This window comes from Hyperolius riggenbachi, chromosome 5, assembly GCF_040937935.1.
Source record: "Hyperolius riggenbachi isolate aHypRig1 chromosome 5, aHypRig1.pri, whole genome shotgun sequence".
Classification (NCBI taxonomy): Eukaryota; Metazoa; Chordata; class Amphibia; order Anura; family Hyperoliidae; genus Hyperolius; species Hyperolius riggenbachi.
This window is the reverse complement of record NC_090650.1, coordinates 32,221,976-32,240,202: the sequence shown is the minus strand read 5'-3', so window position 1 is coordinate 32,240,202 and position 18,227 is coordinate 32,221,976. Positions and strand designations below refer to the sequence as shown.

The 18,227-nt window shown below is 46.4% G+C and overlaps 1 protein-coding gene across 7 annotated transcripts in view; it reads right to left on the bottom strand.

Annotated features, from left to right (window-relative positions):
- The window catches only part of NOS3 (nitric oxide synthase 3), a 242,706-nt gene that overhangs the window by 11,874 nt on the left and 212,605 nt on the right, over window positions 1-18,227 (bottom strand). For all 7 annotated transcript variants that reach the window (XM_068235393.1, XM_068235396.1, XM_068235397.1 and 4 more), the window contains 7 exons: window positions 14,704-14,836; window positions 8,299-8,377; window positions 6,336-6,526; window positions 6,073-6,254; window positions 4,160-4,370; window positions 3,984-4,071; window positions 2,909-3,030 (listed from right to left, as the gene is read on the bottom strand). In XM_068235393.1, coding sequence (XP_068091494.1) covers window positions 2,909-3,030; window positions 3,984-4,071; window positions 4,160-4,370; window positions 6,073-6,254; window positions 6,336-6,526; window positions 8,299-8,377; window positions 14,704-14,836 — 1,006 coding nt within the window. The remainder of the gene's footprint in view (window positions 1-2,908; window positions 3,031-3,983; window positions 4,072-4,159; window positions 4,371-6,072; window positions 6,255-6,335; window positions 6,527-8,298; window positions 8,378-14,703; window positions 14,837-18,227) is intronic.

Here is an 18,227-nt window from a genome sequence, read left to right as displayed (position 1 = left end):
AAGCCAATTTGAGTTCCAATAATTAGTTCTAAAGGTTTTGATATCCAATAAAATGACAACAGTGCCCAAATGTATGCACTTGCATCATTTTATTTAAACAATTATTGCACACTTTCTGTAAATCCAATACACTTCATTTCACTTCTCAAATATCACTGTGTGTGTCTCCTATAGGATATTTTTAACTGACATTTTTTATCGTAACAACCAACATTTTATACAGGAAAATCATGACGATTAAAAAGGTTGCCCAAACTTTTGCATCCCACTGTATACTTGAAGGGAGGGCACTATCCGGCTACCTATACTGGGAGGAGGAGGGCACTATCTGGCTACCTTTACTGGGAGGATGGGGGCACTATCTGGCTACCTATACTGGGAGGAGGAGGGCACTATCTGGCTACCTATACTGGGAGGAGGAGGGCACTATCTGGCTACCTATACTGGGAGGAGGAGGACACTATCTGGCTACCTATACTGGGAGGAGGAGGACACTATCTGGCTACCTATACTGGGGGGGGGGGGGGGGCACTATCTGGCTACCTATACTGGGGGGGGGGGCACAACCTGGCTACCTATACTGGGAAGGGGGGCACTATCTGGCTACCTATACTGGTCGTCTAATTATTTTAGTATTTCTAAGCGTAAACCAGTAGACATTGTACTGCTTTATGGAAATAATCAGTCTGCCAGAGAGGTTGCAGTGTGAGGAATATGGAAGTGGCCATTGCTGGAGATCATTTTAAAAAATGCTGTTGTGCTGATCTTCTTCTGCTCTAATACCATCTAATTCATTAACCCCGAGTAGGTATGCAGATCACGCGTACTGATTCCAGTGCCTGAATGTTTGTTCCACTCAGTGTAACTCAGTTCAGAAGGCATGGCAGCTTATGCACTACACATCTAAAATCACAAGATGGCGCCAATGCTCAATGTCTGCTCAGCATTGTTCACTGCCAGGTTCTTTACTGTACTGTATAGAATGGGACTATGAGGCATACTTACCAAAACCTGCACATATTTGGAGGCATCAGAATTTGTGGATTGCTTGAAAAATTATCTAATTAAGGGCCGGGTCACATGGGCTTCTGCCCAGCTTCCAGCGGTTTCTCGCTCGGGGGCTTGCACAGGCTTTTAGCGGCATCCCGCCACGATCGTCGTTTTTCATCTCTGCAGGGGGGACACGAAGACGCTGCGGTAATCGACCCTGGAATCCACATATAGCGTCCAGGGCCGCCTGAAACACCAGGAGAAATCGGGATCGGAAAGCCGCGTTCGCGCAAATGCCGGTAAAAACCCAATACAAATGCTCCCATTCATTTGAATGGGAGCATAATGATGAGTCCCAGACATCAGTGGTAAACGCCAAGCGTCTGTGTGAACCGGCCCTTAAAGTGAACCAGAGATGAAAATAATCTAATGAGATAAACAATTGGATCTGACCTTCTACTCCTAAAAATGACTCTTTTGGATATCTCAAGGTTTTATTTTATGTATAAACATTTACAAAGCAGATTAATGTTTCATAGTCTCTGCTCAATTGCAGAGTCTCAAGAGTCCCAGAGAGAAAATACAGTACATGAACTATTGACCTTTTTATCTTTTCCTCCCACAGTAAAAAGTCCAGGTATCTGCTTAGGAAAGTGTTTTATAGCTGTAATTTGTTATCAGTGAGCTGACTGAGTCCTGACTGGAGAAAATCTGTCAGTTCCATAGCTAATTATAAACTCTTTCAGGCAGGGGACAAAGAAAAGGAGCACAGCACAAGTGTCTGTATACTTGCCACTGTATATATACGCCTATCTCACCATGTCACATGTCATCTCTGGTACACTTTAAGTAAATCTGTATCCACGGAGAGGCAATGAAGTTGAACACATGAACAGATATACTGTATAATAAAGACTTATCTCCTATGTGTTTTTTTATTTGTCGTCTTTTTTGTTTTTTTTTTAAGGAGTCCACGCAATTTTTTTTGACCACTTCACCCCAAAGGTGTTTTTACCCTAACGGACAAGAGCGATTTTCACCTTTCAGTGCTCATCCCTCTCATTTGCCAATAGTTTAATCACTACTAATCACAATGAAATGATCTATATCTTGTTTTTTCACCACCAATTGGGCTTTTTGGCGTTGGTATTTGTTTTCAGTAATTACTTTATTTTCTATGCATTTAAAGGGAAAAAGGAAAAAATACACTATTTCTCCAATTTCATCCCCGATAATTTTAACAAACACTGCTACTGTGCATAAAACCCACACATTGTATCTACCTATTTGTCCTGGTTATCACAAGATTTTAATTATGTCCTTAGTACAAAGTATGGTGACAATACAGTATTTGGAAATAAAGGTGTATTTTTTGTTTGGTGTTTTTTTTCCACTATTTTCACGTGCACGAGAATGCACGCTATGTAATAACAAACAGAGGCGCCAGCAGGATAAAAGGAGAACCATATATAAAAAACAATAAAAGCACGGGGGAGCAAGGGTGGACCTGCCTCCCCAATATTCAAAACACAACCACTGTAATCAGAAAATGCAAAGAACATTTAATTTGTACTCCAGAATAAACAATTTGCAACGCGTTTCGCGGGTCCCAAGCCCGCTTCTTCAGGCAAAAATACAAAAAAGGAGCAGCTTAAGGTTGTGTACTCTCAGCGCAGCGCCTCTCATCACTGCTATAGGTATTTCCCACAGGCAGGGTTTATCTGAGTGAAAACAATAGGCCAGCATTCTCTATTGATGGAAAACAATGCCCCTCCCAGGATGTGGAGACCCAGAAATGTTTTGTTGTAACAGTAAAGGGGCCCTCGTAGTGACTCACAGAAGACTTGTACTTATTACAGCCCTTCCATGCTCGGAGCTCACAGAGTTCAGCCCAGTGTCAGGTCAGATATTAGCTCACCTCTATGTTCAATGTCGTAGAGTCTCTGCTGCCAGAATCCTCTGAAGGGTGCGATGCCGGTTCCGGGGCCCACCAGGATACATGGAGCTTCTATTTCAGTGGGTAAGTGGAAGGTGGGTGCTCTGTGCAGGAAGACATAGGAGTACAGAGTATGCAGGAGTGGATATAAACCTTTCTGGATGACATTCAGCTGCTCTGAACTCCTCTGCTGATAGCTTATAATGAAGAGGGCGTGGCTGCTTGCTGAAGGCCAATCAGAAAGGATCTCAACAGCCAGTAGAAATGTAAAAATAAAGAATTGTAATGCGTGTATTCCTGGGGAAAGAAGGGGTGGCCTTTACTGGAGGGATGGGGTGTCTACTAACTCCAATGCACCCCAATGTTACATTATGCTGCACACAAGCTGTGTAGCACCCCCTACTGGAGTATGAGGGGGAGAAGGTATCCATGCTGAGATACCCTCACCTCCTGAGTTCACTGTACCCCAATTATATCCCAAGTTCACTGTACCCCAATGTCACATTATGCTACATAAAAGTGGTGTTGCACCCCACTGGAGTACAGGGGAGGGTATCCATACTGGGGTCCCTGATACCCAGTTCACTGTACCCCAATCATTGTTATATAAAAGTGGTGTTGCACCCCACTGGAGTACAGGGGAGCATATCCATACCGGGGGCCCGTGATATTTCTAGTTCACTGTACCCCAATGTTACATAGTGCTATATTAAAATGGAGTTGTGCCCTTATGGAGTATGGTGGAGGGTATCTATACTGGGGTCCCCTGACCTACAGCATCCGCTGCACCCCAATTACATTACCCTCTGTATAAAGTATGCAAGCAACTTGCTGATACTCACATAGTTGATGCAGTATTGGGGGGGGGGGGGGGGGGTAGCTATACTGTGGACACCTACTTCACCCCGGTTTCACATCATGCTCTGTCCAAGCTATGCGAGCAACCTGGTGCAAAATCAGGGCGGAGGGTAGTAAGACTGCGGTCTCCTGACTTCCTGGTCTCCCTGCATCCTACGGGGTAGACATGTCAGGTTGGATAGTCACATCAAGAACTTACCCACGGACAAAGCAAGGGACGGAGGTGCCAGAGGACAGCTGGTCTAGCCACGTTGAGCACACACCGTAGTGCAAAGGTCCTTTCCCTTCTATATAACAGAGAGACGGATATTATTAGGGGAGTCACCGACAAATATAAAGACCTGTACATAGCATGGCGGCGTCGGTCATCCTCACCTTGGGTGTGATAGGTCACCACAGCCACTGTCAGGTGGATCTGGTCTGGATAAGCGTCCAGGGAGGAGCTGATGGAGTAGTATCGCGGCTGGAGGAGGGGCAACTGTGTCAGGAGGAGGGAGCTGGGGACGGAGATAGACGGGAATTCTTCCAGAACCTCCACCAGGTTGGGGCAGCGGAACCACTTCCACTCCTCGTACTGCCGAGCGTCCTGCAGGACAACAAGATGATCAGGATGCAATGGATTTACTTCCCGTTGTGTTTTATAGAACAATAACCACACAAGGACTAGAACAGGTTCTGATAAACACTTTATAGTGTAGATAATGTAACACTGACACCTATAGGCACTAGGCAGTAACAGCACACTTTTTGTCCCAGGATTTGGTACAGCTGTCCTATATAATGCAGCCATAACGTAAGTGTTAACATTTTTTTGTCCATTGTGAGGTCCATTGTGGGTGGAATATAGGCTAATTCACAAAGAGCACTGAACTGCGCACTTGCCAAGCAGTTCAACTCTTGATCTGCCAAGGTAAGAGTGTCATTCAGCAACCAAATGGCAGCATTTGTAACCACAGCAGTAGTGTAGTGACTGCACATGGTGAGGTTTCTGGGCACTAAGAGGATGCAATAGTCCAAAGCAATATGAAATACCTTGATGCTGCAACCCAAGCAAATGTTAGCACCAGGGAGTCAACCAGTCAACACCCGTATCCACCAAGGGTGTAACAACAGTCCAAAGTAAAAAGAAGACTGTGTCTCTACCCGGATTTTTAGGCCAATTGGCCAAATTTATTTTGCGAATAACACAGTGAAAAAGCACAACGTTTCGACCTGGTTGGTCTTTTTCAAGTGCTTCAAGCACTAAAAATAAATTTGGCCAATTGGCCTAAAAATCCAGGTAGAGACCCAGTCTTTTTTTTACTTTGGGCACTAAGAGGGACCATTGCTATATTCTCGGATCAGGTGTAGGGGTGATCTTTATTAAAATTGCCTCCCTCATACAGTGGCTGGCTGAAACTACAAAGTACAAGTAATGAGAGAGCATAATAGTCTTCATCTTCGTACTCTACCGCTGTTTTTCACAGAAACACGCCAGGCGAGGCTCGCCATTTTTTTTGGGGGGGGGGGGGGGGGGATTGGCATTTTATACTTTGAATGACAGAGTGAGAAGACAGCTGTATATCCTGGGTCTGCCTCTTCCACCATGCAGAGTGGACACTACAATATCACCTGGTGGGTCGGTCCGGTTCAGTGAGCGCCATCTGTTGCATATTCCTTGGCTTCACCGGAGACTTGGCACTGTCAGTGTCGCTGCGGCTGGTGGAACTGGAACCACAGCTCTCATGATCATCCTGAGCTCCATCTTTTGGTTTCAGAATGCATTCTATGGTGTTGATGTTTATCACTACTGATTCTGACCCAAGTTTCTCCCATGGTACATGTATGCACAACTCATGAATACGTACACTGAGAAAGGTAAATGGAAGTTTTAATTCCGGTTCCAGAACAGCCAGTTTCAGCTCCAGTTTGCAAAGGACAACATCTCTACCCAGAGGGACAGCTGCAAGTCCTAATGCTTCAAATTCTTGATATATCGATCCACATAGCTCATTAAAACTGGAGTCACAAAGGACTCCAACATTGTTGGAGGAGGCCAGCTGTGGGCAATGCTTCACAGCAAACGCCCTCAGCTAACAGCTTCTCCCGAGCTTTCCACTGTCACCAGGTACAGCGTGTAGCTACGTGTAGCGTGAGGCTTGCCATTTTGATTTTCCTCCACACTTTATGGTCTAGAGATTTTTTGCTATGGACAAGAACCATCCAATTCCTTATTTTTCAGCCATCACTGCTTTGTGTTAGCATCTTGCTCATTGGCTGGTCTGGTGCGCTCCTGTTTGCCATCTTACCTGGCTCAGTATCTCCAGCCGTTGCCTTTCATTAGGATCCTCACACAAGACACTCAGCAGCTGTAGGAATTGTGGCGTTGGAGGTGTGGTGATGTCCAGGTAGTTGGTCAGAGCCTGACGCAGAGTACAGGGAGGGACTCGTGTATCGGACACCCAAGTGGCTTTCCAGCCAGACCCCAGTCCTGGTTAAAGAGAAAGGTCGGAATTAGTGAGGGGAAAGAAAAAAAATGACACAAGATCGGATTCTGGCATCTCCAACTTACGTAGACTGGAGTCCTTGTCCATTGTCTCCACAAGGACAGTGTCATTAGCCGGTGGTGGGTCCTCTATTCGCTCCAGCAGAGCTAGAACTAGCTCCTCACGGTTACAAGGGAAGATGCCAAGATGGTCACCAGGAGAATAGTGGAGCTCAGGTTGACCATCGATGTTCAACTTAATAAGGATGGTGGAGCGACTAAGGAGCCAATTGCAGTGGAGGAGAGGAAGGGAGGAACCAGAGGTGAGAAAGGACCAATCAGAGGAGCAGAAAACAGGAGCCAGAAGAACCAATCAGAGAAGAAGGGGAGAGTAAGGTTCATTCATTAATTAGTTACAGTCTAGTATAGTTTATACAGTTCTGACTATTCCATATATTCCATAGCATTGTATGATCACATCACACTCCACACCAGAGGAGCTAACTCTCTAATCTCTCTTACACACTAAAGCCTTGTACACAGCTTCAGTTTTGATTGGCCAGTTTCACAACCTCCATGTTAGTATGAGGGTGAACAGATTTTGAATACTATGAACAGATTGGGTAAGTTAGTGTGGACCCAGCCTATTACTCTCATACTACATGGAGGTGGTACAATTGGTCCATGATTAGCCAATAAAAATTGGAAGTGTCTGTGTACCAGGCTTTAGACACAGACATTACAGACATTAGACAATTCAGTCTCAAGACAGCAACTCTTTTGGTGTTTGGATGGTTGGAGACATTGGAGAGCTTAGCAAAATCCATACAAAGATAACGATTTTTTAAAAGAAACTAACTGGAGGGGGAGGGGACCCAAATGAGGGAGGGGGCCTGACCTCCCTCCCCACCGCTGTGAACACTGCCCCCCTTCCTGCATGCTAACCCCTCCATCATGGATCCCCCCCCCCCACGGCTGGAGATACGTTTCTATGGACTGGAAACCTAGGCTGCAAAAAGGCCATTTCTCTCAAAACGGAGACACTGATCCGATCTGCAACGGACAACTGTGGACCTAGCCTAAGAAGTCGCTCTCCGTAACAGAAAAAAAGGGGTTAATACTCCTCCACCAAGAGAGTACTCAGTATTTGTACAAAGCAAACGGAGGCAGCACAAGAATAAAAAGGACTAAAATGCTTAAAGTGAACCAGAGACGAAGCACCCTCATATATTTTACCATATACGGTATATCAGTGGGAACATTAGAGAAAACACCTACCCTACTCTCGGTTTCATCCTTCACTGCTCAGCCTGCCTGTTAGCAGCCCTGATAAAATCCCTAACTGAGCATTCAGTCTGGCTTTGCTCAGGAATCATTCTAGCTGAGTCATTATAGCAGAACAAGAAGGGCGCAGGCTTGGGCTTGAAAATACATCTGAGAAGACAGACTCAGCTATAATGATTCCTGAGCAAAGCCAGACTGAATGCTCAGTTAGGGATTTTATCAGGGCTGCTAACAGGCAGGATGAGCAGTGAAGAATGAAGGAGAGAGCAGGGTAGGTGTTTTCTCTAATGTTCCCACTGATATACTGTATATGGTAAAATACATGAGGGTGCTTCGTCTCTGGTTCACTTTAAAAATAATAAATCTGTCAGAATTTTGACGCAATTTTTATTTGTTTTGTGCAAAATTCTGACTGTCTACAGTCCCTTGTGTCTGCTTGGAGGGGGTGAATCCATTACTGCCTCCTCAATTTATGATTTGTAAGTATTTTAGTCCTTTTTATTCTTTTGGTGCCTCTGTTTGCTTTGTACAAATAGGTGAATGCCTGGTTTGCCTATGCCTAAAAACTACTCTACACACATACACCACTACGCAAAGTTTCTGGGGTTTTTGAGGAACTCCAATGCTTCTTCTCTGAACCAAACCTCAGACAACCGATCAGAGTTCAGTGGATGTCTTTTCAGCAAGCAGCCGGTGACAAAACATGAGATCTGACTTATGTGATTACCTTTTTGTGCCCCTCACCCCACACTTCCTCCCACCTCACCTGGACTGCTCACTCTGCAAGTTCTCTTTGGAGATGAAGGTGGCCTCGTAGACTTTTCTTCGGTGCACCTGGGAGAGGCCTGACAGAGAAGAATCATATGTGAGGATCTATTCAACCAGCAGATACACAATAGACATTCACTGCCACAATTGCAGCTCCCCCTTCACTGCCAGTTTAGTGGGTTTCTACAAAGGCGATTCTGGTCAGTTACGGGACAGCTGGATCGTGGATGAGATTGTGGCTTCCTTACCTGTTCTTAAGATCAGAATGGTAACATGAAGCCAACACTGTGGTCACAGCAAAGTCCTGCAGTCACAGCGACGTCACATGTGTCCTACATGTAACCCAACGCTGCTAAAACACCAACATGGCAGCTCTGAGTAACGGGAGTAAGGGCCGGTTCACACTAAAGTGAATGCAAAACAGACACAGTAAGCGCATCTGTTAGGTCCATCTATATTCAGCTTGAGCATGGGGCTCTCCATAGGCTGTAGGGATCGAGTAATGATCCCTCTCTGGCGAAACAATCATAATTATCTAATTGGATGGTCAATCGGCTGCAAAATCGCATGATGTATGGCCAGGGCCGGGCTGAGACGGAAGAGGCTCCAGCCTCGCCCTGAGGCTGGAGCCTCTTCCGCCTCAGCCCGGAGGGGGCGCACAACTCACTCAGCTATCATTCCCCTATTGTCAGTGGCGTAGCTAAGGAGCTGCAGGCCCCGATGCAAGTTTTACATTGGGGCCCCCCAAGCACTCTATACATAACAATTAATACGGCGCACCAAAACCTGCCAATGGCAACTACAGTGTCTGAGGTGCAAGAAGGGGATGGGGAGAAGGTGATTTATGATTACCACTATTCAACGTATCTATAGAAGTAATTATTATGATCACAGGACCAAAAGAGAGCCAATACTGTAATTGAGGGAGGGCCCTTCGGGGCCCCTTTGGCCCAAGGGCCCCGATGCGGTCGCTACCTCTGCACCCCCTATTGCTACGCCCCTGCCTATTGTGTTTGAAGCAGAGAGAAATAAAAAGGGATACATGACGGTGACTGCAAGCCAGATAACTTGAGATAAAAAAAACCTGTAACGAAAAACAGTTCCCCTGGGGGGTACTCACCTCGAGTAGGGGATGCCTCCGGATCCTATCGAGGCTTCCCTCGCCCTCCTAAGTCCCGCGGCGGCGGCGAAAAAGCTCCCGGAAAAGCGGGGATGTAAATATTTACCTTCCCGGCTCCAGCGCAGGCGCAGTATCGGCTCTCCGCTCAGAGATAGGCGGAAAAAGACAATCGCTGTTGGGCCACTCTACTGCGCAGGTGCAAGTCTCCTACACCTGCATAGTAGAGCGGACCCGACGGAAATTGGCTATTTCCGCCTATCTCCATGCTGAGAGCCGCACCAGCGCCCCCGCTGGAGCCAGGGAAGGTAAATAAATGTAGCTTGTCAGGCTTGTCAAGCCAGGATTGCCGGAGACTATTGTTCAAGCAGCTGATGAGACTGATAATAAGTCAATCCAAATGTTGAATTGACTTCTTATCAGTCTTATCAGCTGCTTGAATGATTTATTTTAGGTGTTTCACAAAAAAAGTTGTGAGAGCCTTATGCTGGGAATACACGGTTCGTTTCTGCCTTGCGTTTTTGCTCTCGATCGTTTTTGCCGCTCGATTTCAGCTCTCGATTAAAATCTCGATTCGTATCTTCCTCTCGTTTCTCTTATCTTTTTCCATTCACTTCTATCAGAAATTGAGCGGCAAAGGAATGGAAAGGAAGATCGGACATGTTGGAAATGATCTATCGAACCATCTAATCAGCTACAAAACGAACTGTGTATTCCCAGCATAAGAGACCGCTGTTGAGTGTGTGTGGGACTTTAGTCTAACAGCAATCAGTGTGTGACGGCTGGGGTGGAGGGGCGCAATTTGGTGTCTCAGCCTTGGGTGCTGGAGGACCTTGTCCCGGCTCTGTGTATGGCCACCTTTACTGTATCCCTGACCCAGACTCTGAGATCATACCCGAATCTAATCTTCATCCTTAGTTAAACTGTCCTTTGGTGATAACGTTTTATAGAATCTGTCCATTATTATTGGATCTAGGTGGGATAATTGATGACAGGGTGTGGGCTGGTGTTTGTGTGTCACCCTTCTCTCCCAGCCTCTTCTGCTCTGGTGCAGTCCAGGCAGTGGAGGTACAGGAATATATAATGTGGGGGTCAGCAGTGTGTGGAGTCATTGGGCAGAACACACCAGAGACATGGTCCATCAGTGGCTGTGAGGAGCAGTGTGTGGAGTCATTGGGAAGAACACACCAGAGACGTGGTCTATCAGTGGCCGTGAGGAGCAGTGTGTGGAGTCATTGAGAAGAACACACCAGAGACGTGGTCTATCAGTGGCTGTGAGGAGCAGTGTGTGGAGTCATTGGGAAGAACACACCAGAGACGTGGTCTATCAGTGGCCGTGAGGAGCAGTGTGTGGAGTCATTGAGAAGAACACACCAGAGACGTGGTCTATCAGTGGCTGTGAGGAGCAGTGTGTGGAGTCATTGGGTAGAACACACCAGAGACGTGATCTATCAGTGGCTGTGAGGAGCAGTGTGTGGAGTCATTGGGTAGAACACACCAGAGACGTGATCTATCAGTGGCTGTGAGGAGCAGTGTGTGGAGTCATTGGGAAGAACACACCAGAGACGTGGTCTATCAGTGGCCGTGAGGAGCAGTGTGTGGAGTCATTGGGAAGAACACACCAGAGACGTGGTCTATCAGTGGCTGTGAGGAGCAGTGTGTGGAGTCATTGAGAAGAACACACCAGAGACGTGATCTATCAGTGGCTGTGAGGAGCAGTGTGTGGAGTCATTGGGTAGAACACACCAGAGACGTGATCTATCAGTGGCTGTGAGGAGCAGTGTGTGGAGTCATTGGGTAGAACACACCAGAGACGTGATCTATCAGTGGCTGTGAAGAGCAGTGTGTGGAGTCATTGGGTAGAACACACCAGAGACGTGATCTATCAGTGGCTGTGAAGAGCAGTGTGTGGAGTCATTGGGTAGAACACACCAGAGACGTGATCTATCAGTGGCTGTGAAGAGCAGTGTGTGGAGTCATTGGGTAGAACACACCAGAGACGTGATCTATCAGTGGCTGTGAAGAGCAGTGTGTGGAGTCATTGGGTAGAACACATCAGAGACGTGATCTATCAGTGGCTTGGAGGAGCAGTGTGTGGAGTCATTGGGTAGAACACTCCAAAGACGTGATCTATCAGTGGCTGTGAAGAGCAGTGTGTGGAGTCATTGGGTAGAACACATCAGAGACGTGATCTATCAGTGGCTTGGAGGAGCAGTGTGTGGAGTCATTGGGTAGAACACTCCAGAGACGTGATCTATCAGTGGCTGTGAGGACAGCTTCCCCGTCCAGCCATGTTCTGTTTCGCCGGCAGAACAGATGGGGACCTGTCATTGTGTTTCCAGCACTTGGGATGAACAATGTGTTTACAGAAGTGACACAATGTAACCACTTGCAGCTCTGGCCAACTCCATTATAGAGCCAAGCAGGCCGGTGGGGGGAGAGGGGATTCCAGGCTGCCTGCCAGATCTGCTCTCCAGAACACAAACAGCGACACAAACGACTGCCAGGAGGAAGGCTCTATAGGCTGGCTAATGTTAATAATAATAATAATAAGAAAAAAGGAATATCTTTGTTTATTAAGAACATTATCCAGTAATGGGATTTTAGAGGGGCCGGATTTGTACTCTTTACCGCCCAAGGCCACTGTCACCAGCCGCCCCCCTTCAGTATAGGTAACCTGATGACCCCCCCCCCCCCCTTCCCCAGTATAGGTAGCCAGATGACCTCACCCCCTTCCCTCTAGTATAGGTAACCTGATGACCCCCCCTCCTCCAGTATAGGTAGCCAGATGACCCCACCCCCCTTTCCCTCCAGTATAGGCAGCCAGATGACTGCGACAGGAATGGCCTCACACCACTTTTGGTTGGTGTCATCTGCATATTAGTCATATTGGGAGTCAAGAGCTAATAAACTAGCCAAGACCATAGATGTACATGGAGAAAATAAAAGGACCGAGAGCCAAGCCCTGTGGTACACCAGCAGTTGTGGGGTAAAGGGGAGGAGATGGTATTAGAATGTTCAGTTCTGCCAGTCCTTCCACTGAGATCAGATGAAAACCATGAGATAATGGGTTATTGCTGTGGCATTCATAGGAGAGATAAGGAGATATGGTTTAAAGCTAAGCGTTAGACTCCTACCCCACACCAGTCAGCACAGCAAACCAGACATCATTTAATTAAGAGCATTCTGGGGTTCTGAACATTTTATAGAGGGAACACACATATTATGCTCCAACAGATTTTTGAAATCTAGTAACAAACTTTCAAACCAGGGTCAAGAGAGCAACAGTTCATAACCAGGCCACACGGCTATGAAACAAATAAATACAAATGGAACCCCCACTCGACAAGGGCAGGTGCTAAAGGGGTGTGGTCAGATCATATCCAATATTAACCCTTAACACTCCACAATTCATGCATAGAGAAACCTGTAACACAGACAGCGATAACAAACCACCAATATTGTTAAAATGAATTGGTTTGAAGGAGGATGTGGTCATTCCATTTTTAAAAGGTTCAGAGACCCAAAATGCTTCTGTAACGATTGGTGTCAGCACTCAGAGAGAATCTGATTATTGGTGATCTGCAGTATCACCAAGAATGCAGATATATACCTGATTATTGATGATCTGCAGAATCACCGATAATACAGATATATTGCTAACCTCTGGACACCTATAGGTATGTGAGTGTTTGGTGTAACAGTAGTACTTTGAGTAATGCACCTGCAAGCAGCTGATCATAGGCAGTAAGGAATACTGCTCTTGAGGACACAGGAACCTTCCAGCAGCCTGAGACTCTAAGGGGTGGAGTCAGGCTGGAGATAGGAAGGACCAGAGAGTGAGTGACACCTGAAGGTGGATGTCACTATCTGATCTGGAGACTATCTCTTGAGAGGAGAGATAGCTCTCGAGGTCGGGCACGCCTGGTCGGTAACACACGGACAGATAAAGTACAAAGACAGAAGACGGATTCGGTATCCAGGGCAAGCAGGGTTTGGCAACGGAGAATCAGATATGCGAGGTACCGAATCAGAAGACAGAAGAGTAGTCAGGAAAGCAATAAGTCATAAGAGATATCAAACAATGCCTAGTCTGGGTGTGAGGTCCATGGTCTCTACACCCTGGAACTAGTCTGGAGAATAACACAGATGATAATACAGTTCCCTAGTCTGGGTGCGAGGTCCGTGGTCTCAGCACCCTGGAACTAGTCTGGAGTAGAACACAGATGATAATACAGTTCCCTAGTCTGGGTGTGAGGTCCGTGGTCTCTACACCCTGGAACTAGCCTAAGCATAAACAGAATAACAGTACAAGTAATCTGGCTCAGTGTGAATTCCCAGGTCCACCTGGTTCAAACACAAATTGGATCTGACTAAAGTCTGAGTGCTTCCACGTAGTGTTCGCAACGGCAGACAACTTGCAACTGGCCGGCAGAAACTATATATAGAGTAGTGCTCTCCAGCACCACCCCTAATTGATCAACCAATAGTATCCTGCTCTGGAGTCAGCTGATCGGCGTGATCAGCTGACTCTCCCTGCCCAGTATAAGAGTTCTGCCTCTCAGCGCGGCGCGCTTGTATTCCTAAGCCTACGTGCACTAACAGACTCAGCCACACCAGACACGCTGCAGCGTGCAAACTTACTGTTGTTACATGCGTCGGCTTTTCTGCGTTCTGCCCTGTTACCAGACACACGCTTCCGTGTGCAAACCGCCGCATTGGACGCGGAATCAGCCGCCTCCTCAGCAGCACACGCGGCGGCTTTTCCGCGTTTTCTCACAGCTTTCAGTTAAAGTGTACCTCCAGTATAATAGACAGAGCTATTCATTTTAGACTCTGTCTCAGTGCAGGATGGGGATGGGGGAAGTGGTGTCAGGGTTAATTACTTACCTGATCACTTGTAAGGTGATGCTCCGCCCCCTCCTCAGTAATTAAGTCGTGGGCATGTTTCTGAAGTCTTCCAAAGCTCTTTGGAAACCTCCGCTTGTGTTCCTGCGGCCCGCCCCCAGCTCAGCAGCCACCAATTAGACCACCGCTGCCGAGCTGGGGGTGGGCAGCGGCATGCAGATAGGGGTGGGCAGAGCCTCGGCAGAAGTTTGAAAACAAAAATGTCATGTCTGCTTAAATAAAGCTATCATGGAAGACTTTCTGCATTGTCCATGCTTTAGAGGTTAGGGTTATGGTTGATTTATATAGTGACACAAAACTCTGCACAAAAGTTCATATATACAAAAGGAAGTCACCCGTGCCCATATTTCATAGGTGACCACAGTGGCAGCTTCCTACCTGTGATGAGATCGGGCGCCGAGGCCTGGATGGACATCCGATAGAGCGAGCGCTGCCAGCTACCTTTGGCTTTGAAGAAGTCATGAACATTTAGATCGATATCTTCCCCAACGCAGAATGTGTCACAGGCAGCCTAAAGAGGGGACATCAAGTAATATGAAGATTTCACTGGGTGATGCAGACAGCGCGCAAACTGTACATATCAAAGCAGGACTGTGCAATGTATATACCCCCCCACTCGGATTGGTCTTCACCAGTCACAGACTACTATAGGTCTCAACAACATCTTGTACTTCTGCTCCCAGTCCAGGATTCACCCATTCCCTTTCCCCAGGGAGGTGACAGATGTAACCACAACTAAATAGTTACTTCAAAATCAGTGCAAGGAAGATGAGCAAAACTGAAGCAAAAATGGAGCAGACCTCCAGATCAGGAATTCTGATTGGCTGCTCTGAGCAACTGCTCCACTTCCGCAAGGACCACTCCAGTGAAAAAAGTAAGCAGTTAAAATCTGACAGAACTGACAGGTTTTGGCCTAGTCCATTTCCTGAATGGCAGTTGTTAAAGAGGCACTCCAGTAAAAATAATGTAATGAACAAAAGTGCTTAAAGAGGAACTCCCGTGAAAATAATGTAATAAAAAAAAGTGCTTCAGTTTTACAATAATTATGTATAAATGATTTAGTCAATGTTTACCCATTGTAAAATCTTTTAAATCCCTGATTTACATTCTGAGATTTATCACATGGTGACATTTTTACTGCTGGCAGGTGATATAGCTGCTGCTTGCTTTTTTGGCAGTCGGAAACAGCTGTAAACAGCTATTTCCCACAATGCAACAAGGTCCACAGACAGGAAACTGCCAGGACCATGGTCCTCAGAGTTTCTTAAGGGAGGGGTTTCACCACAATATCAGCCATACAGCGCCCCCTGATGATAAGTTTGTAAAAAGGAAAAGATTTCTCATGTAAAAGGGGGTATCAGCTACTGATTGGGATGAAGTTCAATTCTTGGTCACGGTTTCTATTTAAGTGCCAAAATAGTAAGATGCCAGCCAGCCTCCCTAATCACTTGCACACTACTTTGTCAGTTAGACTTAGCAACTGCCATTCAGCAAATGCTTTTTGACAACAAAGAAAACCCTAAAAATTCCCCATGAGGAGATGAGCTTATGAAAAAGAAGTTGAGGCACTGTGAAATGCAACAGAAACTTTAGGGAACACACTTGTCTTTCAGTTCCTGCATGCGTTGTTCTGCGTACTTTTTCTGCACACCAAGTGTGTGTCTATGCAGGAAAATGTGTGTGTTTTTTCACAGCAGCTGATGTAATTGATACATAAAACTGACAAAATGTGCAGAATCGTGATGCAGAATGTCAGTTTTTTTCTGCGCGCAAAAAACACATTAAGTGTGAACTAGCTCATTGATTAACATGAGTTCTCAGTCAAGTGTGTTTCCTGCCTCAATCACAGATCATAGACTTCGGGTTATGCAACGGGGGTGAAGAGAGCCTGACAGCTGTTTCGCTTAAAAAAAGCTTCTTCAGAGGCTAGTGTGACATAGTGCCCCCATGAGGAGATGGACTAGCCCAAACCCTGCTGGTTCTGTCAAATTTTAACTGCTATCTTTTTTTTTTATTTTTGCTAGAGTTCCTCTTTAAGGTTGTACGCAATATGATGACCAGAACACAGAGCAACGCAGAAAGTGGTTGCGCAGCAGTGAAGCAGTTAATGTGGATGGTGGGGGGCAGCAGGTGGACAATGTCCGCAGTCACCTCCCTTCTTATCTTCCTCCATTTCCCCCCTCTGCGTTCTGGGAAGGAAAGTGATTGTGACACAGAGGACAGCTATGTTTATACAGCCTCAGCCAGGACGGACCCTCCCTGCTAAGGGGACAGGAGGAAATTCACTTTCCAAACCTGAGAACTGGGCAAAAAGAGGCCCCGTCACTGGAGGTGGAACAGTAGGAAAGAATATAGCACTGACTTCTTTGGCAATCGGCAGCACATTACAGAGTACATAGTCATGTCACTAACTGTCCTCAGAAGAGCTCACAGTTTAATCCTACCGTAGTCTCAAGCCTCGTACACATGTACAAGGACTGGTGCTCGAACGAATCGGAACTCGGTCCCTCAGGCAACAGTTTGGGACCGAGTTCTGTTGCTATGGAGGGAGTCCGAGTTCTGTTGCTATGGAGGGAGTAAAATGACCAATGGAGCAATACTCTATGGTGCGGCGCAGAGCCGGGGGTGGGGGGATTTGGGGACATTGCCTTGTCCTGGGCCTGGCTGAGACAATCTGCCAGTCTGATAGCCCACCGATACATCGAGGTGGATAGGGGGGCACTGTGCACACACTAGATTTTCGTCAGAAGCGACCATCACCATGCGCCTAGTCTAACAACGTACAGTGTGTGTAAAAGGCAATAGTCTTGTGTCCAGATTTCACATAAAAGCTCTTTTTTTTGGCATGTTGGAGGAGTTCGGCAAGTCCACAAAAATGTACTCAATATCAGTGTTACTGAAAACTCAGTTCTGGTGCTGTGTAGTCACATGAATGTGGTGCAGGAAAATAATGCTGCTGAATCATTATGGCTGCCACTTCTGGGTAGTCACATGACTACCATGCTGGACAATAAAAGCTGCTGAACCATTATAGTTGTGTAGTCACATGACTTTCATGCCAGAGGATAAAGCTGCTGAACCATTATAGTTGTGTAGTCACATGACTTTCATGCCAGAGGATAAAGCTGCTGAACCATTATAGTTGTGTAGTCACATGACTTTCATGCCTGAGGATAAAGCTGCTGAACCATTATAGTTGTGTAGTCACATGACTATCATGCCAGAGGATAAAGCTGCTGAACCATTATAGTTGTGTAGTCACATGACTTTCATGCCAGAGGATAAAGCTGCTAAACCATTATAGTGGTGTAGTCACATGACTATCATGCCAGAGGATAAAGCTGCTGAACCATTATGGCTGCCATTTCTGTGTAGTTATTTAACTATCTTGCTGGGAAATAAAACAGAGTAGGGCAGGGCCAGGCAGAGGCAAGAGAGGCTCCAGCCTCAGGGCGCAGTGTAGCAGGGGGTGTACAACTCACTCAGCTATCATTCCCCTATTGTGTTTGAAGCAGAGAGAAATAAGAATAGGGGATACATGGCAGTGACTGCAAGTCAGATAACTAGATATTAAGGTGTTGGGGCCCTGGGGCGACTCTAAGTCTAATAGCAATCAGTGTGTGACAGCAAGGGTGGGAGGGATGGAGGGGCACACTTTGGTGTCTCAGCCTTGGGTGCTGGAGGACCGTTTCCCAGCTCTGGAGTAGGGACACCAAGAGCCAAATATAGTGTAGTACGTACTGGTAGTTGAAATGAAGTATAAGATTAATAAGCTATCCTCACAAAGCAGGGTTACCCAAAAGGCAACCACTGTATATGCAGGAGGGGAGATTAGACCTGACCCCACTCAGTATTAAGAATTCGCTCTACGTAGATGAGGAAAAAAAGGGGGAAACACCCCT